At 43.8% G+C, this 27,897-nt stretch overlaps 1 protein-coding gene across 1 annotated transcript in view; it reads right to left on the bottom strand.

Annotated features, from left to right (window-relative positions):
* Positions 1-7,117: 7,117 nt before the first annotated feature.
* espn (espin) overlaps positions 7,118-27,897 on the bottom strand; it is a gene marked incomplete at both ends in the record, with an annotated part of 55,502 nt that continues 34,722 nt past the window's right edge. The window contains 6 exons of the mRNA XM_083641255.1: positions 7,118-9,301; positions 11,401-11,766; positions 13,498-13,640; positions 17,982-18,031; positions 19,491-19,732; positions 24,085-24,246. Coding sequence (XP_083497381.1) covers positions 7,118-9,301; positions 11,401-11,766; positions 13,498-13,640; positions 17,982-18,031; positions 19,491-19,732; positions 24,085-24,246 — 3,147 coding nt within the window. The remainder of the gene's footprint in view (positions 9,302-11,400; positions 11,767-13,497; positions 13,641-17,981; positions 18,032-19,490; positions 19,733-24,084; positions 24,247-27,897) is intronic.

Raw genomic sequence — 27,897 nt, 5'->3', positions numbered from 1 at the left:
TGTGTTATATGTAACAGTTGTGTTATGTAGTTATAGAAGTTGTAGGGTAGCAGGGTGGCCTGAGACCTCACCAATCTGTGATTTTAAGGTCACAGGTTCAATCGCTACAACAACTAATGTGTGTCCATCAACTGTCCTGTCCTGTTGTAACATGAACCCTTCTCTCTGGAGAAGAGTATCAGCTAAATATTTTTTTTTAAATAGTAATCTACAAGTTTGACATCCTGGAAAGGGTTGATAACACTGATAACAAATGCAGTTGATTACATCATGAAAATAACACACAAACAGAAAATGGTGAAATGCCAAAAAAACACACATCTCTGGACTGGTTTATCCAAAATTGACTTCACCAAATGCCAAATCCATAGAAAATATTCCCATGCCTGCAGTGTTTCACAGAGGTTCTCAAAGTGGGGTCCGGGCACCACCAGGGGGTCCCTAGCAAAAAGGGAAATCATTTATTTACACTATAATTCCATCCATAAGTAATACAATGAGAATGAGAATGCATGATTATTTGGTCATGGGTTTCATACATGGGTTTCTGTAATAAAACATCTCAAATAAAAAATGAGTGGCCCGTGGTCTAATTTGCATCTGTTTAGGGGTCCTTGACATGAAAAAGTTTGAGAACCACTGACATAAAGTCTCTAAACCAATTAGAGAGCAGAGAATAATCTGCATGGAGAAGTATAAACTAGAATGTAATATTTGCATGAATGTAGGCTATGTGGAATACGTTCATGCACACTCAAATGTACAATTTTGGAGAGCTGACATTAGTGGAAGTCTTAACGACCCAATCCTGCATTTAAATTTGCACTTAACCCATTGATACCTGATGCAGCATTTGTGTGTGTATCCCATTAAGACCGCGATACACACACAAATGAGGGATATACACGCAAATGCTGCATCAGGTATCAATGGATTAAAACAACAAACACAGCACACAACAGAGACTTTTTCTGTTTCTTTAAAATGACAATGCATTTTACATACACAGGACGTATCCCAGACAACACGCACACGGTAACTGGATCCTTTTCTCTCTTTCAGGGTGTAATCGGAGGTGGAGCAGGGGGGTTGGGGGCGCAGCCATCTTGGATTTCTCATCTTCGGCTGACTAGATACATTACCCTTTTGCATTCCTCTTACTGAGGCATTTCACTTGCCCTGGCAAACAGTATCCAGGTAAGGTTATCTATACAATCAATTTTTAATTATTCCCTTGGGAATTACACAACATGAAAAAAATAAAAATAATCAAAATAAAAACAATGTCAATTGACAGATTAGTGAGCCAAAGGTTTCTTCACTCATTGACATGGTCAGATGTGAACTGTGTTGCTTTGGAATGGGACCAGACCACTTCAGGTTTCCATGTTTATCCATCAGTTACATCTGGGCAGGGGTCTGAGCTTTCCTTGTGTTTGTCTCTTACAATGATACACAGCAGGGACCCACCACACATAACCTAATAAGAAATACCTGACAAATTAAGGACTACCAGTGGACATTTAACTGTGGACTTCTGACAATTCACATTGGACAAAGATTGTAGGAGAAGGCACACATTTGTGACACTTTATTGTATATACGCTACCTAACTTCTATTCTATTCTATTTTATTGTTTTTTTTGGTCTATTCCTATGCTTTGTATAATGTCTCTATATTTAAATTATTCCCTATCTGAGTGTGAGCAACTGTAGCATGACTCAAACTTTAAACTTGAACAAAACAATGTTGTCATTTAATCAAATTATTAATTTAATTATTAAGACGGTGTGTGAGTCTACAGATTTCTCCTTTGTCATCCTCTAATGCACCTGGCACATACACACGCCATGATGCATAAACCATCAAAGAGCGTTACACAGGACTACATGAATAACCATCAAAGAGCGTTAGACTGGACTACATGAATAACCATCAAAGAGCGTTACACAGGACTACATGAATAACCATCAAAGAGCGTTACACAGGCCTACATGAATAACCATCAAAGAGCGTTACAGGACTACATGAATAACCATCAAAGAGCGTTACAGGACTACATGAATAACCATCAAAGAGCGTTACACAGGCCTACATGAATAACCATCAAAGAGCACACAGGACTACATGAATAACCATCAAAGAGGGTTACACAGGCCTACATGAATAACCATCAAAGAGCGTTACACAGGACTACATGCATAACCATCAAAGAGCGTTACACAGGCCTACATGAATAACCATCAAAGAGCGTTACACAGGACTACATGAATAACCATCAAAGAGCGTTACACAGGCCTACATGAATAACCATCAAAGAGCGTTACACAGGTCTACATGAATAACCATCAAAGAGCGTTAGACAGGCCTACATGAATAACCCTCAAAGAACGTTAGACAAGCCTACATGAATAACCATCAAAGAGCGTTACACAGGCCTACATGAATAACCATCCAAGGGCGTTAGACAGGCCTATGTGAATAACCATCAAAGAACGTTAGACAGGCCTACATGAATAACCATCAAAGAGCGTTACACAGGACTACATGAATAACCATCAAAGAGCGTTACACAGGCCTACATGAATAACCATCAAAGAGCGTTACACAGGCCTACATGAATAACCATCAAAGAGCGTTACACAGGCCTACATGAATAACCATCAACGAGCGTTACACAGGCCTACATGAATAACCATCAAAGAGCGTTACACAGGCCTATATGAATAACCATCAAAGAGCGTTACACAGGCCTACATGAATAACCATCAACGAGCGTTACACAGGACTACATGAATAACCATCAAAGAGCGTTACAGGACTACATGAATAACCATCAAAGAGCGTTACACAGGCCTACATGAATAACCATCAAAGAGCGTTACACAGGCCTACATGAATAACCATCAAAGAGCGTTACACAGGCCTACATGAATAACCACCAAAGAGCGTTACAGGACTACATGAATAACCATCAAAGAGCTTTACACAGGCCTACATGAATAACCATCAAAGAGCGTTACACAGGCCTACATCACTAACCATCAAAGAGCGTTACAGGACTACATGAATAACCATCAAAGAGCGTTACACATGACTACATGAATAACCATCAAAGAGTGTTACACAGGACTACATGAATAACCATCAAAGAGCGTTACACAGGCCTACATGAATAACCATCAAAGAGCGTTACACAGGACTACATGAATAACCATCAAAGAGCGTTACAGGACTACATGAATAACCATCAAAGAGCGTTACACAGGCCTACATGAATAACCATCAAAGAGCGTTACACATGACTACATGAATAACCATCAAAGAGCGTTACACAGGACTACATGAATAACCATCAAAGAGCGTTACAGGACTACATGAATAACCATCAAAGAGCACACAGGCCTACATGAATAACCATCAAAGAGCGTTACACAGGCCTACATGAATAACCATCAAAGAGCGTTACACAGGACTACATGAATAACCATCAAAGAGCGTTACACAGGCCTACATGAATAACCATCAAAGAGCGTTACACAGGCCTACATGAATAACCATCAAAGAGCGTTACACAGGCCTACATGAATAACCATCAAAGAGCGTTACACAGGTCTACATGAATAACCATCAAAGAGCGTTACACAGGCCTACATGAATAACAATCAAAGAGCGTTACACAGGCCTACATGAGCAGCTTCCTTGACATTTGAAATTGTAATCATGTTGTGAAATGTAGTCAATGTCAGCCAGGCACTTATTTTTCTTCAGACATTTGTCACATTGTGGGGAAAAAGTCTTTCTGCATTTGTCTTTCTTCTACTCTTCTACTACTACACAGCTTGTTAGCAGTGTTAGCATACCTCAATTAAACCAATGGGTAGTTGTAGCTTGTTAGCGTGCAGACAGCAGTACCCATAATGAGGATTGGTAATAATGCCTCATCAATGTCTCATTTTACAGTTAATTGAAGTAGGAAGGAACGTTTTCTCTCATATCGTAAGAAAGCGTCTGGTCAGAAAAAAAAGACTTAAATTCAAAATGACAAGGAATCCCTTCCAAGGTTATGTAAAATTAGTTGTAATTGGTCAACAAAGGTGGGGCACTTTTTTCAAAGATCAAGTAATTGAGAATTTGGGGCATTTAATCAGCTTTTTACAGTGATTTAAGTTGTTTCTTTGCAAATCTGGAACAGTCATCAAATAGAGAAGTACATTTTTTAGCCCAACAAATTCACAGCCAGCTGTAAGTGCATACATGCACTTGCCAATATGCCATAATGAGGAAAAAGCTAGAACCAATCAAGAGTGGAATTGAACCAACAAATGGCCAAGGTAGTGTAAGCCATGTGGTAAATGCTTCTATCCAAAGCAACTTACGTGACACTGTAGTGATTACGGTCAGTGAAACCCTATCGGTGGCGCCTGTGGAAACTGAATACCAAACTGTGGCAGTGTTACTGTCATGCACTGCCCATTTGAGAGCTATACAGGAGTATTCATTCATTCTATTTAAAGCCCAGTTCACACCAATGATTCGCAACGCAATGAGTAGAAACTTGCAACTGCTTGCAATGCTCTGCAACTCTGGCTACCTTTAAAATGCCTGGAGTCGAGATAAGACAGGTCTGTTCAGAGTTCAGACCGCTGTAACTTTGGTCTACCACAGTTTTGTTGCTTTGCAATCCATTGGTGTGAACTGGGCTTTACGGGTTATTAAAGGACAATTTTGTTATTTTTTTCCAACCCTATTTTCCACACTGTATGTATCTAAGGGACTCCTCGTGACATAATTTTTTCAAATTGGTTGAGTACTCACTGAGATAGCCTTGTTTACAGCTCGAGTAATATCGTCAAACAACTACCAGTGTCACCCAGTCGGGCAATTGCGCACCGTCATTCCACGTTTCACCAATTTGAAAAAATGATGTCTCGATGAGTCCCTTAGACACATAGTGTGGAAAATAGGGTCCAGGTTGAAAAAAAATGTAATTATCCTTTAACAGGGAGCTGGAACCCGTCGCAACATGCTTTAGGTCAGTGGTCCTTGAGGGGGTTCCAGAGGGTTCCCAGCATAATGGAAATAATTTGTTTTCACTATAATTCCACTTATAAATAACACAAGAATGTATGACTGTTTTGGTCATGGGTTTCATAAACTTTCTGTAATAAAACATCTAAAAGCAAAAAACATATCAGATGGAGGTCCCTGGGACAAAGTCTTATCAAATGGAGGTCCTGCATGGTCTAATTTGTGTCAGTTTAGGGGTTGACCTGATAAAGTTTGAGAACCAATGCCGTAGGTGCAGGGCAGCAAGACACTTTCCCAGTCCATCACGGATCATATTGATATTATTCATTTTAAAAGTCTCCAAGTCATCTTGCATCCTATGTTTTGCATTTAAAAAACCTTACTACAGTAATTCAAATTTCCTTCTGAAATATGGTGGAGTAAAAGCATAAAGTCTCATAAAATGGATATACTCAAGTAAAGTGCCAGGCCAGTACCTCAAAATTGTGTATTTCAGTAAATACACTTAGTTTCTTTCCACCTGTAGGTATAAGTGACCACACTCATTGCTGTGAGTCTACTGTTAATATTTGATTGTAACCTGTATACAAATCTATATCATTTATATCGACCTCTATGCTGATCTAAGAGTAGATGAAGAGTCACTGTAACCTCCTCATACAGTAGCTCCTGTAAGCCACGGATAGCATGACAGCGGCTGGTGCTAAGAGGGTTATTCACAGGTAATCTTGAGGCTGGAGAAGAGACACTATGAGAATACTGTGGGTCTTCACAGTGACGATTACACATTCACAGGCTGAATGTTTCACGTTGGCTTCTGCTTTACTTTATCAGTGTTTAGTGTATTATTTCATTCAGATTATTGCAGTGTCGAGTTAGCCATGTGTTTGAGTAAAGCGCTAAAAGAGCAACTCCTCCCTGTTACAGTTAATGTAGAATTCCTGCAGCACAGAATTACTGAGCTCATATAATCACAAAAATGTCAACAAACTTTATTTCTAGCCAGCATTTTAGAAACCACGATATAAAGGAACACAAATTCAAATATGGAAAATTTGATCGATTATTTCCAAAAACATCTATATCAAATAATAAACAGAGTAAAAAACAAAAACAAAACAAAAAACAGACTTATATCATAAGTTATCAACTCTTGATTTATTTGAGTATTCATTTTGATGCCAACCTGGTCAGATAAACTCCTTCAATTTGCTAATCCAAACTTATTTGTCAAATTTTCAATTACTCAAGAAAAAACATTTTGTAACAAATGTTTAGTTTTTTCTAAAGAACATATGTTTACAATAATCTTTGTAATCGATACATTGTAATTAACATAATCCCAAGGCCACAGGCTTCAGAACAAAGTCAGCATGTGAGCCATTGGGTAACCTTAAACTCTTGCGAACTGAACACTGAAGGCCTACTTTCCAGGAGCAACAAGTAGCTGTCTCTGTCCCATTGGGTATCAATCAGAAAAAGTTAAGTTTCATTAAGCCATCAATTTATTTCAAGTCACCATCTGATCAAGTAATCTGTCTTTGGAATTCAATAGTCAATGCCTTGCCTTCCCAAGATAAATGTTATGAAGCATTGAGGCTATCTCAACATTGAATGCAAAGTTAACCAAAGTTGTCTCCGTCTTCATTACATTCAAAGTTTCCAACAACAAACACACTGCATCACTTTTTATGGCAAATAGTTTCCTTGAAAAAGTTATCCTCTTAAAAGCAAAGTACCATGGCAATCAATCAAATAAAATGTATAAAGCTCCTCATCCATATGCATTTCAAAATGCAATGGTCGTAGCAATTTCACGTCTTTTGACATCAGGTTGCCTTTTCATCCACAGGCATATGCAAACGTTAGCTGAACTACTGACAGCACAGCTAAGTCGATGTCCTTTGCGTTACTGTCGTTAAGTCCCTTATGTTACATGAGGCCTCAAAGCTAACACACAAGATTAGCTTTCTCTCTCACTGTGGAGGTCAGTTCCCTTGACCCTGCCCTTCATGGATTTCCTCTCTGCTCTATCAGAGTGAATTACCTTTCGTCTTTCACACCGGTAGGTAGTCCACAGAGTTGTCAGATGTCAAAAAGCTCAGATTCCTTTTCCTTCCAGAAAGCAAAGCTTCGGTCAATGTATCGGATGATCTCCTCATTGCTGAACTCTTTCAGCTCATAGATCGTTTTAATAGAGTCCTCATTGGGCTCTTCCCGAGGTGGGGGTTTACCAACACCAGTTTCTGCTGTTGAGTTCTGCACATTGTGCCGTGCTGTGCCATTAAAACCTACAGGTTCACCTGACATTTGGCCAGCATTATCCCCCCATGTGTCCTTCAGGGGGTCAGGCACACCGTTCTGTGCAGCAGCAGGTGGCAATGACGGGGAATCATCTAATTGCGATGAAGGTAGGGTTGTTGGTGCAGGATGAGAAGGTGGTGGAGGAGGTGGAGGATGAATGGGTGGTGGAGGCGGTGGAGGATGCATGGGTGGTGGAGGCGGTGATTCCTGCATTGGTGGAGGCATTGGCTGAGGTTCCTGTGTTGGTGGAGGTCGGGGTTCCTGCTTTGGTGGAGGTCGGGGTTCCTGCTTTGGTGGAGGCGGTGGTTCCTGCTTTGGTGGAGGTCGGGGTTCCTGCTTTGGCGGAGGTTCCTGCTTTGGTGGAGGCGGGGGTTCCTGCTTTGGCGGAGGTTTCTGCGTTGGCGTAACGGACGTGTCAGGAGGCATGGGGTGCAGAGAGGCAGTCATCATGCCTCCCCCATCACACGAGTCCCCAAAATACTTGAGCTTTATGTCTTCAAAGCCATCCGCCCAGTCTCTCTTCCCCCTCTCGATCTCCTCCATGACCTCCTTGTGGAACTGCCGAATGACCTCCCATTTCTGGCTGCCGAGGCGGTCAAACATCTCGTAGCACAAGAGGTGGCGGAACTTGCGTTCGTTGCGACACATGCTCATTTCCAGTAGCTGGAAGTATCCCAGCATGAAGAGGTCAAGAGTTAGGCTCTCATAGCTGACTGGTGACCCGTTGATGTGTGGCAAGAAGTGCTCCGGCCAGTAGATCATCTGCGCACGGCTGAGTCTGCGGATCTGCCGCGTGGGCACTTGGCTCATGATTGTTCTCCAATGGCCAATCAGATTCCCTACGACCTGCTTTGACTTCATGAAGAGGAGGGTTTTATCGTCCTCACTCTGAATCCCCCCATTCATTTGCGTGCCAAAGTCGTCCATCCCTACATCTAGATCATTTCCTCTCCTGCCAGTATATTTAGGCCGGTAAGACTCAGAGAGGGTGTACTTCCGCCAGTGTTCAAGAAATAGGAAGACAATTCTCTCCTTCCTCATATCAATGCATTCCTGGACATAGCTTAGATCTGTCTGCACCTCCAAGGTTCTGGTCATTTGGTCATTATTTAGAATGGGGTCTGCATACACAACCTGGTTGAACTGTTCCATGTTAGTCTGGACCATTACCTCAGAGGGTGCATATGTCAGAGGAGCATGAGATGGCGTGATTAGAGGCTCCTCAACAAGTGGTGCGATTGATTCCTCCACTGGAGGCAAATGTCCATTGGTTTGGGATGGGAGGACCTCAGCAGGGGGACAAGGGACATTATGCCTGGGAATTGTCTCAGGCTGATAGCCAGACTCACTTACCACAGGGAGTGATCTTTTGCGTTTGTACACCCTGTTACCTCCTTTATCTGTAAACGGTGTCTGATTCTGAATTTCATAGTTAGCCTTGAGGTTCTTCACTGAAACTCCACACTGCTTGATCTCCTGCTCCACATGTTCCCTTGTTGAGAAGGACTGAGACCGCGCGATAAATCCAGTGGCAAAACCTCCTGGAGCTCCTGGAGACTGACCTGACTTCATGCTCTCTTCCTGAGGAGCTATGAATTCATAGATGTCTATCCGTTTGCCCCCCAGGGTGGCAAGAATAATGGCCATACTCTTGAGCAGGGTGGAAATCTTGCCGCACCAGGCTGGCAGATCCTCAGTTTGGCCATGTACTTGCTTTGGATGGACAGAGAAGTACTCTCGGTTGAGGGCAGCAGAAACCGGTAGGAGTTGGTGAAGCTCTCGCTCCAGTGCCTCCAGCTCCTTCTCAATCTCGGACACCTTGTGCATGAACTGTATCTTCCCAATTTGCTTCTCAATGCGGATGAGGTCGGCCTCTGTCATCAGTTCCCCAAACGGACCCAAGAAGGCATTGTGGTCATGGGAGTAGTGCCATTCCTGAGGCTGGTAGTGGCCACTTTCCGCAAACTGAATCAGAGATCAAGGGAGACCAGAGGACAAGAGAAAAGGGAAGGAAGGGGGGATTCCTTCAGCTTGGAGTTCCTGGTTTGAACACACACTTCAGTGCAAATCCTCCTCCACACACAGGATTGACATGGATTTAGTGGTGCAATGGCACTGCCTCATTACAAGCATCAAACCCCCTACATTCGTTTGAAATCAAAGAAGACAAAGAAAGCTTTGTCCTTTTTGAAAGTAGCGTGGAAATCAGATATTGATCATATTGATATTAATGAGAAGACCGTTGATCAATATGTTACAGGTTTACAGCATGTCTACATTCTTACATTGTAGGCACTTGGCACTGCAAATCCATTACCGGGGTTTTTATCCTTCTCCACAAATTCCCTCTCCCATTTTGACAAATAATATTTTATTTTCTAAGTTAGTTTAACGGATCAGAAGTGGTTGGAAAGACATTTTCTCTGAAAGAGATGGAGATTTAGGTTTTATCGACGTTGCGTGCACATTTTATTTGCAGCATTTTGTAACTTTAGAAAGGGAAGTGCTATACCAATATAGTTATGATTTTTTTTTTTTATCATTTTTGTTAGTATTTTCTTTATTATTGTTTGACCTGTAGTGTGAATGGGCCCGGCCTCACACCACTGAATCAGCATGTAACAACTTGGAACCGCAACACTCCCATCACCAAACACCAGCTCACACTGTGAACCCATGAGTCAAGTGTGTTAATGCTCTGTGATGGGCATAGTAGCCAAGTATCCAACTCACTGCACTCCAAAAGTAATCTAGTTATTACAAAGATGATCAAAATGGTGAAGAAAAAACACATGCATAAAAAATGCGAACAGATGAAATGTCTACATTTAGAGCCAGCTAGTTCCATTTCAGTTTCATATGTGTGATTACTAAGAAGTAACACTGTGATAGCCTATTGATTAAGAAATAACACTGTGATAGCCTATTGATTACAGGGGAAAATATAGCACTCAACTCATTTGTTGAATTTACACGCTAGAAAACACAAACTACCTTTTCTACCTGACATTCTGACATAATGACGCTTCTGCATTTCAACCGAAAACAAAGCTACACGTCAACACATCACTACAGGAAACCCTAACAAGAGCTTTCTGCCTGCTTCAACGACCATTGTTTAAGAGAATAGAATCGCAACCCTTGATATCAATAATTCATTAATCAGTGGCCGAGTGCATTGAGTCCTTGTATTACACTAATATTTTAAGAGGTTTTTCTATTGAGATTGATACAGCCAGCAGCATTATCAAGTCATAATATGACTAAATATCCTATATACACATAATATTACTAGACACACAACTATTCATCAGAAGATAAACCAAGGTAGATATACTATATATCTATATATAGATATATATATATATATAGATATATATCTATATATATATATACACACAGTATGTATATATATATATATACACTATACTGTATCATCTGTTCTAAAGCCAAATCACTACGTTTAGATACAAAGCTGGCTCACACAGAAACTTCCAAGGGACTGACTGAAAACCCACTGAATCACTTCAGACACCAGTGCATTTGATCAGTATCATATACCAGTATAGACCATATCATACCAGTATAGACCATCTCATACCAGTATAGACCATATACCAGTATAGACCATATCAGTATCAGTATCAGGCAGGTGATGGTAATGCAACTGCAGAAAAGCTTCCAACAGTGAATCAGTCTCTCACTGAGGCTAGTGTGACAACACAGAAACACTATATTGACGATGAAAGTTAAAATCTAGGGCGAATACTTTGTCAATAAAGCATCAACGGACCTTATGAAACACTGCTGCCGTGATAAGTGATAAACCAAAGCAACAGCAAAACCTTGGACATGCATTAATACCCTAAATACATACACACTACTGCATTCCAAAATCACAACAAATCCACACTCAAATGCAAGCGTCAGCCATCCCCCTTTGTGTCGTAAATCATTTGAAACTGAAACCGTATTTCACTGAGGTTAGGCTGCAATTGAAATTGACAGGAGCACAAAAGGGGATCACCGAAACACACCGAAAACAATTCTAACGCCACACCTACCTTGCGCTTGTGCTCCTCCTCCTCCTGCATCTTGACCAGGAGCTTCCGCACCATCACCTGCCTCTTCCACTCGGGGATGGCTTTGCCCTGTTCGTCGTGAGTGGGCACCAGCGCCTCCACCTCTGCCAGGCTCGTCTTCCGCCCCGCCACCAGCGCGCTGCCGTTCCCATTGACGACGGAGTTGGAGGGCAGCTGCTCGCAGCTCACGGAGGACGTCAGGATCTTGGCAGAGCCACCGGTCGGGCCGGGGCTGGGACTGGGGGTGACGGGCGCTGAGGAGGCCACACCGGTGTTGGAGGGCGGTGTCGACGGGGGCTTGGCCGGCGAGCTAGATGTGCGAGTCACTGGTGGAGGTGGTGCGGTGTCCTGGAGGCAAAGAAACACATGGAGGGATGGGGGAAGATTGATATACAGTATGGTGGACTCTTAAGACCTGACCATAATTACAACTATACATCATACTACTAATATCCTATCCTACTATTATAATTGGAGAGCTGCCTGTCTGCTGCTGTCTGTCGCACACACACCTTCCCTCACACATGCACGCACGCACACACACACACACACACACACACACACACACACACACAACTTGTGGCTACTTTGTACCTGGTAACCTACTACTCTAAAGTGGTCATTCTAAGTGGGATTATTATTATTTTGTGTCATGTTTGGGAGGACCACACCTTTAGATCCATCACAAATCATCTAAATAGTTATGCTACAGCCGACAAGGAACAACATCGTCTCCAGTCGGTTGTTTCCCTCTAATCAGTTGAGTCACTGAACAGTCGCAGTCACTGAATTCAAGCTTATGTCAGAGTTGGCATTGAGTAACACCTCAAGTGGACATGGCATGTTGACTCATCTGACTCATTCAGGCTAAATGGTGACATTGTGTCATGTGTGTCAAGTGAACGAGGTCATGAAATCCCAGGTCCTTGTTGGCCTTAAACAACCAATGGAAACAGTGCAGAAGTACACACGGTTTATCAGGAGTAATGCAATAGGGTGTGTCAGAGCAATGGTCATAGTCAAACCACTGTGGTTTTCATGCGAAAATGCAAATGTGTTTGTCTGATGATTCAACTGGGAACTATTTGCTTCCCAAAGCTTTCCAAGAGGCTTTCCAAGAGGAATTGACTGATGAACTCTGAGAGGACAATATTATAAACAGAGAATATTCAAGCTAGAGGTTGAAATGATTCTGTTGATTCTAAATGGAACTAAGAAGGGCATTTTTGATCCAAATATTTGCAATCTTGTGTGAGCAGTTTATTTTGTAATAGAATAGGGATGTTATTAAAGCACATTCTACCTTAATAAGTTTGAAGTTTGCATCCTGGCTCTGTTATTTTCCACTTGAAGTTGGCTTAAAAAGCAAGATTATGCGTAAAATGATGACTATGGTTTTTCCATTTTCAGGCGAGTAAACAGAGTAATTTAGTATTATTAACTACTGTAATTAATAATTGCCTAACAAACGACAGCCAAATGTGTTTGTGTGAGGGTGGACTGAACAGCACAGGGATCCCACTGTTTCAATTTTAAAAAAATTACATACTTCTCCCAGACCTTGTTTTCTTGATTTGGTATCAGAATATATGCTACATGTGTGTAGATGAAACACAGGAGAATATTTTTCCATACTTCTCCAAATGTGTGCAATTTCCAAAAACCTATGAAAACCAGCACTTACCAAATTATTTTTTCCATACATTTCTTTATGTTGAATGAATTATATTTGAATATATATGAATTTATATTTAAACACCGATTTCTAAGCGGGACATTGATACGACCATTAAGGAAGCATTACAGATGGTTTCACTAACTAACATCACCAAGTAGTAATTATCCTCCATAGTGAAACCGGAGATAAAGCGAATCACTTTGTAACACGGAGAGAACTTTTTAATACATTGAAAATGGATGTCCCGAGCCACTTTTCTAGCAGTAGGGGTGTATACATTACCTTGTCAAAAATAACATGGAAGTTAGTCCCCTCAACATGGTACCGACCAACCCTACTGGCTCACAGACTATAATGTAAATATATGATCAGCAGTGGGGACCTACGGTAGGTGGACCTACATTGTTGGGTCCACTGTTGGAGTAGACAGTGGTGTAGCCTTTACTCTGATGAGACGTGGGCTTCAGGCTCTTCCCCGCTTTGATCTCTGCCAGCAGCTCTGAGTTGTCGCCGGTGGGGGACATCATGTTGAAAGATTTTGTGCCTGCGGACAAAAAGGTGGGGCACAAAGGTGAGACCAGGTACAATGAAAGAAAGAAAGAGAGAGAGAGAAGGAGAGAAGACTGAGGAAAACACAGAAGAAAAAAGAGAGAGAGAGAGAGAGAGAGAGAGAGAGAGAGAGGGGTTGGGTGGCATTTTAGCGTTGAATATTTCATCCAGCCTGGCAGGTAACAATGCAGACCTGGAGCATTTATGGTCAGTGATGTGAGGTCAGTGTGGAGAGAAGGCGTATTGAGTCACGCTCTGTCACTGGTTGGCTTGACAGGTTTCTTTTGAGGCGTTTTAGGACACTTCATCAGCCATTTAAATTTGTATCCTTCACTGTCACTCTGTTACACACACACACATCCATTTCAGCAGACGGGTCAGAGTGCAGCTTCCCAGGTTGCGGGTTCAGCGTTTTGCTCAAGGAAACTTCGACGGATCGAAAGCGGCTGATAGGACTGAACCCGTGAACTTGAGGTTAGTGGATGGTCTTCCTAAACCTTAACACCCCAGGCCACTTTCCAAGTCCAGGTCAAATGTGTTTTTTCCCCCTCAACTGTCACCTATACAGGACATACTATAGGACATACAGCTATACAGGACATACTACAGGACATACACCTATACAGGACATACTACAGGACATACAGCTATACAGGACATACTACAGGACTTACTACAAGACATACAGCTATACAGGCCATACTACAGGACATACAGCTATATAGGACATACTACAGGATATACAGCTATACAGGACATACTACAGGACATACATCTATACAGGACATACTACAGGATATACGTACAGCTATACAGGACATACTGCAGGGCATACAGCTATACAGGACATACTACAGGACATACAGCTATACAGGACATACTACAGGACATCCAGCTATACAGGACATACTACAGGACATCCAGCTATACAGGACATACTACAGGACATACAGCTATACAGGACATACTACAGGATATACAGCTATACAGGACATACTACAGGACATCCAGCTATACAGGACATACAATTTGATCAGTGAGTCGCATCTCAAGCAATATTTGTAAATAGATCATGTATTACTCTCATCTAAAGCGTTTGTCTAAACTGTCAATAAGATACTTTAAACAGCATGGAAACACCATGCCTATGTATCTACGTTCACTGCAACTTAGAATCTGATTTGACTGAACGATCGAAGAACAATTTGTATCATTAACCAAGTTTAACACACAAAACTACCACAAGTACTTTGCAAAAAAACAAAAGGCATGGTGCTCTGAGACTGCTGGATACCACTTGAATTCATCAAACATCTCCCCACCTCCAACCCTCGGATCAGTTTCAAAAGCACAAACAGGCCGGTGAAAATCCAGCCCATTAGTGAACGAATGAATGAAGAGTTGCAATGTGCTGGAAGGGGATGGGAGAGGACCGCGAGTAACGACTCCACATTATTTCACTAGAGTGAATCCAAAGAGAAGAGGCACACAATCTTTTCCAAAGTGTCAGTGCAGATAAATGGACAGGACAAAACTACAGCTGAGGTTCAAAACGTTTTCAAGCAGGCTTGGGCTCAAATACATCCTGCTTCTAAAGGGCCCTAATCTTCTTATACTGAACAAAGCTACAAAATCAGGCAGATTTCAGCGGTGGTCTCTTTTGGTAATGCCATGACAAAGACACTTTGTATTCATTTTGTAGACAATAAAGAAAGACGAGAAACAACAATCGAGCAAAGTCGACATACTGTAGCACTGTGAAGCCACATATATTCTTGTATACATTACTTCCTGATATGAATGCAAAAATGTGTTCCGTTACAAAGCTAACATATTACCGGCCACGCTAACACAACAACAATGCTTTTGATCTCAAAGGGACAGAACTAAAATATGCAGCAATGACAATTATTAAGCCATTATTAACTATGCAAAGAACGTCTGATCTATAATAAGAAAAAAATGCACAAAAATATCAAACTATTCCAGCAGCTGCACACATTTATTTATTTGCCAACATTTCAGTGCCACACATTTTTGTCCCAAATAAAGCAAAGAGCCAGCGGCTCCACCTCACCTGTTTGAGCGAGTGTCAAACTCCTATGAAGTGGACTTCCTCACTCCCTTAGTGAGCAGCACTCATTTTCTATTCGGGGGAATGCAAAATAGCCTCCCGCAAAAGCGTTCGCTGTCAGGCAACCACAATAGACTGGTTGAACATAAAGCCTCTCTGCCGTGCCACCCCCCCCCCCCCCCTCTCTCTCTCTCTGCCTCTCTCTCTCCCCCCCCCTCTCTCTGCCTCTCACTCTCTCTCTCTCTCTGCCTCTCACTCTCTCTCTCCAGCGGAAGAGAGAGCCGCTTTCCATTAAAGACCCATCATCACAGTGTGAGGGAAATCTAAAGGAATCAGCGCTAACTGGAGGTGACAGCTACACACTGGAAAGCCGGGCCGGAATTAACACACACGCACGCACACACACACACACACACACACACACACACACACACACACACACACACACACACAGCTTCTTGGTCTACTGTCCTGGACCAATCCTCACCACACCAAACCTGACACAGACACACGCACATGCCATGTGTAGTGGACACACTGACTACACATTACACACGCCATGTGTAGTGGACACACTGACTACACATTACACATGCCATGTGTAGTGGACACACTGACTACACATTACACATGCCATGTGTAGTGGACAGTGACACTACAAGTGTACTACTACTTCGCGGAGGCAGGTTCACGCCTCCGTGTCGTCCAAAAATGTCTGATAATGTACACCTCATCGTGCATTAACCCTTACTTAACACATGTTCAATAAATCTGCATTAACAGTTGTGTCAAACTGCTGAGGTAAGAAAACAGTATTTTCAATACATTAACTCTCCCCGATTACATTCACAAAATGAAAATGTAAAAATCATAGACTATTTCTTTTTTTTATTAATATGAATGTCTTGTTAATCTAGTAGTATATGACCCCATATAGCCTACCTTCAGCCATTTCTCCCACACAAATCTTCATTGCAGAGCAGCAGAACAGCTAATGCTCCAAACGAGATGAGTTTGGAGGACGAAGGAGGTACTGGCAGACCGAAGCTGGTGTTGTGTTTGCACACACCTTGACATTATGTGCACACTTTCTGAGTACACAATCGTGTACAGTGTGTGTGTGTGTGTGTGTGTGTGTGTGCGCGCGTGCATTAATAAGGGTGTGGACTGAGCAGCAGGGAGGGTGGAGCTATGACAGGTACAGAACATTTGACAAATCACACCACAAAAGGTTGACAGCTGTAGGTTGGAAATGTACAAGTGGGCGGAGCCACTGCAGCTGTTAGGGCCACAGCTGCAGTGCTGCCACACAGCACTGCAGCTGGTAGGGCCACTCTGCCACACAGAGGGCCACTCTGCCACACAGCACTGCAGCTGTTAGGGCCACTCTGCCACACAGCCCTGCAGCTGTTAGGGCCACTCTGCCACACAGCCCTGCAGATGGAGAAGTCTAATAATCCTCCTCCATGTCCATCAATCCACAACTGTAACCATCTTAAATGTCACAGGGCCTTTTTCAATGAGCCACCTGCTGTGTCACCGTCCTCTCATGAAGGACCCGAGCTGTAAATCCATCATGGTAGCTATTCCTTTTATGACCTTCATTTGATTGTTTGTTGCCTGTTTATTACTGGCAGTACTATAGCACCAATCAGGAAATGAGTGGCAGATGCTATTCTTCAGCTGTCCTAAGTGTTTTATTACTATATACTCTGTTAGGCTACAGGTGGAGCGTAATACAGAGTCACGTGGATGAAGGGTGACAAAAGATTAAAGATTAACCGTTTGTAAAAACCAGGCATAGTCAAATGAACAATTGGGACAGTTAACAAATTGATGTTATTTACAGTATTAGTGATTCACAAAGGATGGTGTATATAATATACCCCTATGAACTGCATGTCTACTCTTGTGCAAAGTTGAACTCATATTACACTGCGCTTAAAACTTCAGTTAAACCTTTGACTGTTAAAAATGAACATCCCATGCTGTGTCCATGAAAATAGTCTCACTGAAACTTAAATCCTGAATTAGTATTTGGCTTTGCGTCACTTTTCTTGATTATTCAGAAGCTGGCATATGTCGGTCTGCTTCCCTGATTTTTTTTTGTTCAAGCAAAGTGTTGGTGGGCCCAAGTATAGTTTTCTCCAAATTGCACATGTTATGTTTGATGGACTGTACTGATCAGTTGGAGGACGTTAGTGGTTAATGTTTGATGGACTGTACTGATCAGTTGGAGGACGGTTAGTGGTTTGAACTTACTCTTCATCTGGCTGGGTGCCCCTCCTTCTGCCTCAGAGACAGAGACAAGACTGCCGCCTTGACAGAGCAGCAGTGAAGAAAAACCACAGCAAGCAGGCAAAACAAAACAAAAACAAAGAGACAGGTGGAGATGGAGCAGGAGAAAGGAGGAGCACACACAAGCAAATGTATTCAAAAAGGTGAAAGAGAGGCAGGGTTAGAGAGTGTTAGTAGAAGACTAGTCTCGCTGGCCAGCCTCCTCTCCCTTCCGTCCGAGGAGTCTGGCGCCGCGGAAACAGGCAACAGGGATCAACCCTCCCCTGCTCTACAGCTGCTCTCCCATTGGAGCGACTGTTTCGGTGGCAGCCGGATGTCCGCTCCCGGCTTAATACAAACTCTGTCATTGGCTCGGACCATGTCAACTCCCTCCTCCCTGTGTGTCGCTGTAAATAGTGCCCTGCCGCCTCAGTGAAAACAACAACGCTAACTAGCTAGCAAGCTAACGGCAGAAACCTACACGCTAGCTCGTTGCTACACGCTGAAAACGGCAAATTGGATTGTTGGAAACTATTTTCCAAGGGCACTGCCGCTAAGCGCCGCCCATCGCAATCCCACTATGGAGACCTGCGGCGCCAGACTCCTCGGATGGAAGGGAGAGGAGGCTGGCCAGCGAGACTAGTAGAAGACAGATGAAGACAGGCAGGGCTAGAGAGTGTTATTAGAAGACATGAACAACAGTAAATGATGGAACAGTAAAAAAACAAGCTTGAAGCTTCCTCCGTCAGTTGTTTGTTTGATGAAATTCAACACTCAAAATCTGACTTATTTGGGGTAAACCATTGCGTCCTTTTTCCCCTCAAATGCAAAAGCTTTCATGGATGGATTTTCAAGGCCTGCACGAACCTTGGACAGCCCCATTTATTGTCTAAAAAGTGGGTTGCAGCTCACATCATTACAAAATAGTCCGTTTTTGCAGCTAGAACAGCCTGTAAAGCCGTAACAGCTGTACATGTCAGACAGCAGCAGCAGAGGGGCACTTAAGGAAATGGCTGAAAACTAAACCAGTTCTCAGGGTAACGGTAGCCCCGCGCCATTAATTTATAATCAGTTCTTTGGGATGCTGGGTTCAGACTCAGCTCATCTTCACCCAGTGAGGTTACAGTGTGACCATTCATACCAGGAACTCGGCTTTCTAGGAATAATTATACAGTGACGTGTTATTTAGGGCTGGCCAATATATCGAGATCGTGATATGAGACTAGATATTTGGATATCGTAATATTGTGATATGGCATAAGTGTTGTACTTTCCTGGTTTTAAAGGCTGCATTACAGTAAAGTGATATCATTTTCTGAACTTACCAGAGTGTTCTAGCTGTTCTATTATTTGCCTTTATCCACTGGCCCGTGTCTATTTTCAAAAATGTTCAATGGCATGATTCCCCCCCCCCTCAAATTCTCAAACTTTCAAGGATTTCAAGGACCCGTGGGAGCCCTAGAAAAAACACAGAAATGCCAAATGAAAGTGAACTCACTTCCTGAAGAGGGCGTCGACGGGCGTCGCTGGTTGGCGGTGGTGCTGGCGGCAGAGTGGTGGTTCTGGCTGCTGGCCGTCTCCGGGGGCAGCGGCGGGGGCGGAGGGGGAGTGGGCGTCGGGTTGCTGGGGGGGAGAGGGGGCGGAGGAGGAGGTGTGGGCGGGGCCAGCTCCTCCATGGCGCCGTTCTCCTGGCTGGGGGCGGGGCTATCGGCAGGCTCCTCCAATAACGTGGAGCCCTGGTCAGGTCAGAGGGGGAAGATGGAAGAGGATGAGTCAGTCAACACTCCATACTGCATCACAGGTCATTAGGAAAGTACGGTAGTTATATTTATGAATGGTTCCTGTAGGGATTCCTCCACCACAAATGTCTATTCAAACTACCTGCAACCACACTTTTGTATGACTGTCTCCTAGCTGATATTGGTCAGTAATGATACGGATTGCACATGTAGCACATGGAACCAAATTAGGATGTGACTGACTGAAATTAAGCTGCTTCCTTTTTGTCGTCACTGAGAAATAGGCCATTTCCTAAACTGAATGACTTGTCTCGGGTGTTCAGCTGTCAAATAATAGAAAGAAATCAATAGCCTTCCAGAAAATACTTTTCATGTAACTTTTCACAAACGCATCTTTCCAAAATGTATAGAAGACACCAGAAAGTGATGTAAAACTTTGAGGACTAATCTGTTTTGTTCAACTTATCCGTGAAAGATAAACACATAAGACAACATGAATAACATGAATTTAGCCCCCTTAGTTTTTAATACTTCAGTCAATTGATTAAATTACCCTGTTCATAGAAAAAGACACATTTTGACCTTGTCTAAAGGAATTACCGGTATATTAATTCATTACATTTCTGAACAAATACACATTTGTTGCTTCAAAGTAGATGTCACCGGCCTTTAGTTGACTCGATTATTTTCCATAAATAATTAACCAGTAATGATTGTTTTTATCAATTAAAAAAGTCAAGTCCGTCTGGTCACATGACTTGATGGTGTGTCAGGGAGGAGGCTGTGTGGCCTGCCTGTATAGGCATGTCAGCTGCACTGAGGGTGACAGATGTGAGTTGACACCAGCGATGTGTCCTCCCTCTGCTTGCTGCCGCCTTCAATCATCTCATAAAGACATAATGGAGCTAATATGTCCTAATCTGGATCTCCAGGGGAAATGGTGGGACGGGGAGCCATCTGTCACAACGCCCTCCCCCCACGCCGCCCCCCGCCCCCCACGACACACACACGCGTCGGACACAATCTGCGAGCGTGCCAGAACTCTGCTGGGAGCAATCTAATGGACCGTGACATTTAACCCGACTCCTCCCTCCCTCCCACTGCCCCGCCCTCTCCTTTCTTCTTTAGACGCGTGCTCGTCATTGTAGCTCCCTCGCCTTGTTTAACCCCCCCCCCCCAGAGAGTTGGGGTGTGTGAGGGGGTGGGGTGGGCCGGGGTGTCCAGACGGGGGTCTCCGGCAGCACGCGCCGGAGCTGCGCTTCGATTAGCCGGTCCATCTGTTAGGGAGGCGCTGGGACCAGGAGGGGCCCACTGAGGCCTTAATTGGATCAATGTAGATTATACCCCGTATTGACCCAGCACACACACCCCCCCCCAATGAGAACAACCCTCAGGGGACGCTGACCCAAGTGTTACACTGTGTATTCAATGATGTGTGCAGCTATGTGTGAGCAAACAGGTGGTTTAAGCAAATACCCTTGGGGGAACAAAAAGAAAAGTCATGGACAGACAGACACAAGTCATTGTCCTCTTGACTTGGAAGTTGTTTGTGCTCACGCCAAATAAAAATGCAATTAATTTTATTTTCTAAGAGGATGTTTTCTTTGAGAAAATCTATTTTGTCTTTATCTCATCCTCACACAAACGGTCTCTCGAAAAATAAGCTAATACAGTGTTATAAGATCCACAGCAACCAAGGACAGCTCAAAGACAGGCTCCATTATCTACTTACAGCACTTGTGAATTCACAATGTTACAAGACAGGAAAACAGGGGGACCTTCCGTGCAGGCATGGCTCAGTGAACCGGGAAAGGTTGGGGCATATGAGCACTTGTCTTATAGGATGCATCATAGACTTGAGGTTTATACATCCAAATGGGGGACATACTGTACCTAGCTTATATCAATAGCTGAGAGTTGGACTGGACGATGGTTCTAGAGCTGCCTGCAACTGACGATTGTTTTCATTGTTGATTGGTCTGGTCTAGCGATTGTTTCTCGGCTGGTTGTTTGCTCTGTGAAATGTCACTGAGTGGTGGGGAGTTGATCCCCCTTCCTTGATTTCAACCATATTGCCGAGCCCCAGTATACCGTGTTTGTTATGCTCTCTCTCATCTACCCCTCCCTCCCTCCCCCCTGCTCTCTCACTCCTCTCTCCCTTCTCCCCCATTCTCTCCCTCTCTCTCGCTCTCTCCCTCTTTGAGATTGTTCTATCCTGTTTATTGATATTGCTTAGCTAGACTTAGATAGACATATTCTCTCTAAAGCCCTGTGAGACATGCTTGTGAATTAGGGCTATACAAATAAACTTGACAAGAAGAAGAAGAAGGTGCAGAAAATAGCGCTTTGTAACACCCTGTGCTATTTATATCGCGTGCGGTTCACAGCTGATCCGATAATCAGCCGGGTAGCTTGCAGGGTCGCTCTATCGGCTAAACTAAACATATTGGTTTATACGCAGTGGTTCTCAAATGGGGGTCCGGGGACCCCCAGGGGTCCTTGAGGGGGTTCCAGGGGGTCCCCAGCAAAAAGGGGGGTAATTTATTTTTGCGATAATTACATTCTATAAGTAACACAATGACTATTTTGATCATGGGTTTTATACACTTTCTGTAATAAAACATCTAAAAGCATCAATCTTATTATCATATGGGGGTCCGTGGGACAAAACCCTATCAAATAAGGGGCTGTGGTCTAATTTTTGTCCGTTTAGGGGTCCTTCATGTGAAAAAAATTGAGAACCACTGGTTTATAGCACTTGTAGCAAAAACGTTTATAGCACTACTGATCATTGTTCAATCGCTGCTAAGCGGATACTTTGTTGCCGTCAGCTGTTGTCATTGCAGGCTGTTGGACAGTTGACACAGTGGGGGTGTGGACACACTCAAGAGGCCATGGAAATGAGGGACAGTTTGCATCAGGTGCCAAACAAGAGCTCAAGAGGACACAAGATTATGTAACTCGCAGAGTGTGTGTGGTAACCTAATGCCAACGCACCATACCCAGGCTGAAAATCACTGTACCTTATAAGACACTGAGATGCCAAACTTCACACTAAACAGTACAACTAGGAGTAGAATGTATGCTGAATTTAAAAGGGACAGCTCACCCTAAAATCCAAAATATATATTTTTCCTCTCACCCGTAGTGCTATTTATCCATCTAGATCATTTTGTGTTAGTTGCCTGAGTTTTGGAGATATCAGCCCTAGAGATTCCTGCCTTCTCTCCAATACAATGGAACTGGGATGGCACTCGACTTATGGGGCTCAAAGCACCCCAAAAATCCATTTGAAAAACTCAACAACAATGTCTCTTTCCAGAAATCATGACCCAGTTAATCAAGATAATCCACAGACCTTGTTGTGAGCATTTTCATGTGAGAACTATTTTCTTTTTCGACCGAACCACACCTGCTTGCTAGAAAATAGTGGCGCAAGATGGTGGCAGCATCCCTGAATGAAAAAGGCTTCAAATATTTCTGTGAATGTCGTGAAAGGAGAACTTCACAGAAAACGCTGGTGCTGCAGCGGAGTCAGAGACCTTTAATATAGATAGAGACACCCCAATTTGCAGTCACTTCCTGTATCTGTGCCACGGAGGTTTCGCCACTACCATGCCCCCCTTAGGAGACTGGTCAGCCAATCAAGTTTCATACTATTGACAGACACAGCCAATCACAAGCCGAGAACCACACCCATTTAGGAGCCCGGAAGAGTTCCATTTCTTATGGGTCCTGCACACCACCTAGTCTGACGTGCGATCAATTCGCCTTCGCCCCCTTCAGTCCTGCCCCACTGCTGCGGCTTGGTTGGCTGCCTTGCTGTATTTCCTTCTTCAATTTGTCGATTTAAAAATGGTCCCTCCTTTCCTCGCTGCCGCCCGTCGCTCACCACCTTGCAAAGCATGCTGGGGTACCTGGCGTCAGGACATCGCGAAGGACAAGACGAGAGGAGGGGCAAAAATCACAATAGACCAATGAAGACGGAAATACAGCAAGGCACCCAACCATGTTGCAGCAGCGGGGCAGCGCTTGACAGGGCGAGTGCGAGTACATCGCTTATCGCTCTTGTTGGTGTGCAGGAGGTGTTACGCTCATCGCTCTTGTTGGTGTGCAGGAGGTGTTACAATTGGCGGAGCCTGGAGTGGGGTGTCTCTAATATTAAAAGGTCTCTGGCAGAGTGGCCCGGGCAAAATGAGTAACGGCTGTATCCCCGAGGGCTAGGCGATAATTCTGTACTATCGTTTGTCTATTCAGTGGCATCATATCGCCAGGTAATTATAATATATGATAATATGATAATTGGATTATTAAGTTTGACATATTGTGATATATAGTGGTATGCTTACCTCCTCGTTGGGTGCCATGCCTCTGCTCCCGCGCCGCTCAGCCGTGTCGCTGCCCAGCGTCTTGTAGTAATCCCCAGTGCTGGGCTGCTTGCTGAAGCTTCTCGACTTCCTGTTGGAGTCCACTCGCCGCAGCTTTTGAGGGTTTTCTCCAGGATTCAGCTGCTCCAGAGATAAAAAAAAAATACATAAATGAGTGTGAAAAGATGAACTTAAAAAGGAACAGTGCTCCTAGCTTCGGTTCTGACTTTTCATTGGCTTCCATCTGCAAGTATCTCAAAATATCTCAAATATCTGTCTCGGCAAATGGTTTGGATCACTTGGTGCACATATCAGAAATCTTAATTCAGTCCGTTTCTGCATAAGAAAAAGCTTTGCAAGAGAAATCTGCCTCTGTTTTTCTCTTCTTTTTTTGCATTTTATGAATTTTATAGCAAATTCCTTTTGAATACAGGAAATGGAAAGTTAAATAGAAAATGCATAATCCACACTATGCAAAATATGCAATTATGACATCTTACATAGTAATCGTTTTGTTTCAAAAAGATATACACCATTTGAAAAAGTGATTAATAGCAGATAAGATAATAGCAGATGAGAACAGATTATGATATGAAAGGCGAGTGGCTAAAGTCCTTGTGTAAAATAGATTATTTTTTGCAAATTAACTCTTCATTTGCGTGCTGAATACACTGTGTAGGTCTGTGTACTACTAGTAGCTTTTCTCTCCAGATCAGCTCTCTCATGTGACCAGAGCCAAAGCAGCTTTATCACAAGAATAGAACAACTGGGCTTTTATTCAGCTCCAGTAAAACATGGCCATTAATATTGCATGTAAAGAACATAGGCATTCACGTGTGGCTTTTGGTCCAATGTAAGAGAGACCCTTCTGTCCTCAGAGCGGGGGTCAGGGGTCAGTAACTCAGTCCATTCCGGCACTCTCACTTTCCGCTCCGGGCTTTACCTCGACCTCCTGCTGCTTAAAAGCAGATCCAGATTCAAGTCCTAAACCTTAGAAAGACATCTCTGACTCATTAGTACACATGTGAGTCAGAGTGCACATATTAAAAATTCAGTGGATCTTCCTAATGTACTCCAAGCTCAAATATCTCTGCATTTTATTTATATTTCCAAGCCACTGATTTTTTCCAACAAGGTGTATAAAAAAAACGTGCAAATGCGAATAAGGAAGAAGGTTGTTCCTATGCTCCGTTCTCAGAAATAAACAAGAGGAAGTCGTCGACTGCACGCATGGCCTTGGCCATCTTAGTGAACTTACTTTGCCTGTCAAATCTAGCCATCAGCATACAGACTTGGCAAATGTAGTCATTTCCATTTTGAACCCCTCCCACGACTTGTCGCGAAACGCAGACACGGGGGACTGAGACGTCAAGCAGATGTCCCCGCATCCGAGGTAATATCAGCGTAAGCGGAAATAATTGAGGGCCAACCCCCTGACCTCCCCCCTCCTCCTTTGTGGTGTCGTGTTCGGAGTTCTTATGGGCCTGTTTCGTTTTGTTGACTCATGTCCGCTGTCAAAGGAGCTGTCATCAGGTGGGAGGGTAACGTGAGCAGGGGAGCGCTACAGATGGTTTGATTGTCGTCCTCCTGGGAGGCGGGCCAACAATAGCCAGTGTACAAAGCATGTCAGCCAGCCGCCCACACACACACACACACACACACACACACACACACACGTCACACACACACACACACACACACACACACACACACACACACACACACACACACACCTCCCCATTAAACAGATCTGTCTGTCAGCATAAAGTCATTGTTGCCTTTTTTTCAGTCTCATGTTTTCAAAAGCATTAAAGACTGTATAGCTTGGATGTGGATTGTGGGTTATGGTTCAACACATTTGCATGTGGTTTTAAGCATGAGCATCAATGTTTAAACGGTCATATTATGCTAATGCTATGTTTGCATCATGTACAGTAAGAACCATTGAAAAGTTATACGACTGCTTATACTGTAAAGACAAGACAGCTAAGGAAACAGCCACAGTTCAAAACTGACAGCCTGCACAATACACATTCAACGTCCAACGTACAGCTCGTTTCGCAGCTCATACAGCTCAAGTATCTGGAAATACGATGAATTCTCACTCCGCCTGTATGATCTGGCTACCTGGAGCACAAGCTCCTACATGACTGTCAACAACGTTTTCTTGCCCCCCGTTAAACACCTTACCTTAGCGCTAACAGTCCTCTCCCGCAGCTCTCCTCCGGTCTTGACGGAGCCTCAGCCAGAAGAAGCCCAGAGGAGCAGCGAGAGTCTCTGTCACCAGATCGCCCTCCTCCTCGGGCTCGGCGCTGGTCTGTCACTCTAGCCGCCCTCTCACTTTACCCACGGGCCTCATCAATAAGCTATCGGGCCGGCCACAGCGGTCGCAACGGTGATATCACCCGCACCGGCCCACCGGCCTGGGCCCGCCCCTCCCCTCCCCGGGCCCCGCCCACCACCGCCTCTTATGCAAAGCACGCAGACAAAGAGCCAGGTGCTGCTGCCCTCACCGCAGCCGGCTGCGCTCAACGCTCTCAGGTTTGACGGATTAGCAGAATATTCTAGTGAATCAGCAGCACGAATGCCACAAAATAAAGGCGTTTATGGCCGAACTCCATAATAGTTGTCTATATAGTTTTCAGGCTGGAAAGGTCTAAGAAAGCGAAGAAACGCGGGAGGCAAGGCAGTCATTTGTATGTATCCACACACTTGACTTGCCACAAAGCAAACGCAGACAAATGACATGTCGTGAAGAAGAAACACTAAAACTCAAGCCTCGCCGATGCCCACATTCAACAGCTTTCTTACACCCGTGTCTTTTTTGTGAGACTCTGAAGGAGTCGAGACGAAGTTGTTTGCACCTTATCAATAAATTGCTAAAGTGAATTGTGGCCGATTGAACGGTTTGATGTCTTTTCTAATTAGATTGTAATTAGATTGTTTCAGGCTCTACCGAGTCCACAGGTTAGACTGGTCCATCTGAGCTGCTGTATCCCAGGATGGGGTTACACTGCCCTGTTGCTATGGTGCCCAGGGCAGATTGTTTTTCCCTAAGTATATGGTGCACTGCACACACAGATCTTTATTCTGAGAGAGAGCGAGAGTGTGTGTGTGTGTGTGTGAGAGAGAGAGAGAGAGAGAGAGAGAGAGAGAGAGAGAGAGAGAGAGAGTGTGTGTGTGTGTGTGAGAGAGAGAGAGAGAGAGAGAAAGAGAGAGAGTGTGTGTTCAAAGGGGAGGCAAGAATTTTGTTTAATTCTTAATGAGGGCACGCCCGGGCTGGTCACCTTGTCGGGGAGAAGAGAGGGGGCGTCACTAATTAAAAACCCTCCCCCACATGACTGATTACACACACACACACACACACACACACACACACACACACACACACACACACACACACACACACACACACACACACACACACACACACACACACACACACACACACGACTGTGACCTCACCCTGGAGACAGTCTATGGCAACAGGACACAGCCCCAGAGCCTATAGTCACAATAGCAGCCTGCGGCCTTTATAACAACGACTATCAATTGACTTTGTATAGCAGAGAGAGCAAACATATCCTTGTTCTTTCAATACATTTGTCTTTTTAGCTTTCTTCTAATGTTATTTGATTCTTTTCAGGACAAGCTTTAATCACTCTGGTTTAAACAGGTTTGTCATTTGACAAGTACAAGCTATAATCAAAACAACACAAACACTGAAGATGCTTCACGAATGGAGATGATTGTCAGCATATTTATCATAAATGGTCATCTGGTGTCAACAACTAT

Source organism: Poromitra crassiceps (genome assembly GCF_964638095.1).
Source record: "Poromitra crassiceps genome assembly, chromosome: 8".
Classification (NCBI taxonomy): domain Eukaryota; kingdom Metazoa; phylum Chordata; class Actinopteri; order Beryciformes; family Melamphaidae; genus Poromitra; species Poromitra crassiceps.
This window is presented reverse-complemented; position numbering and strand designations above follow the sequence as displayed.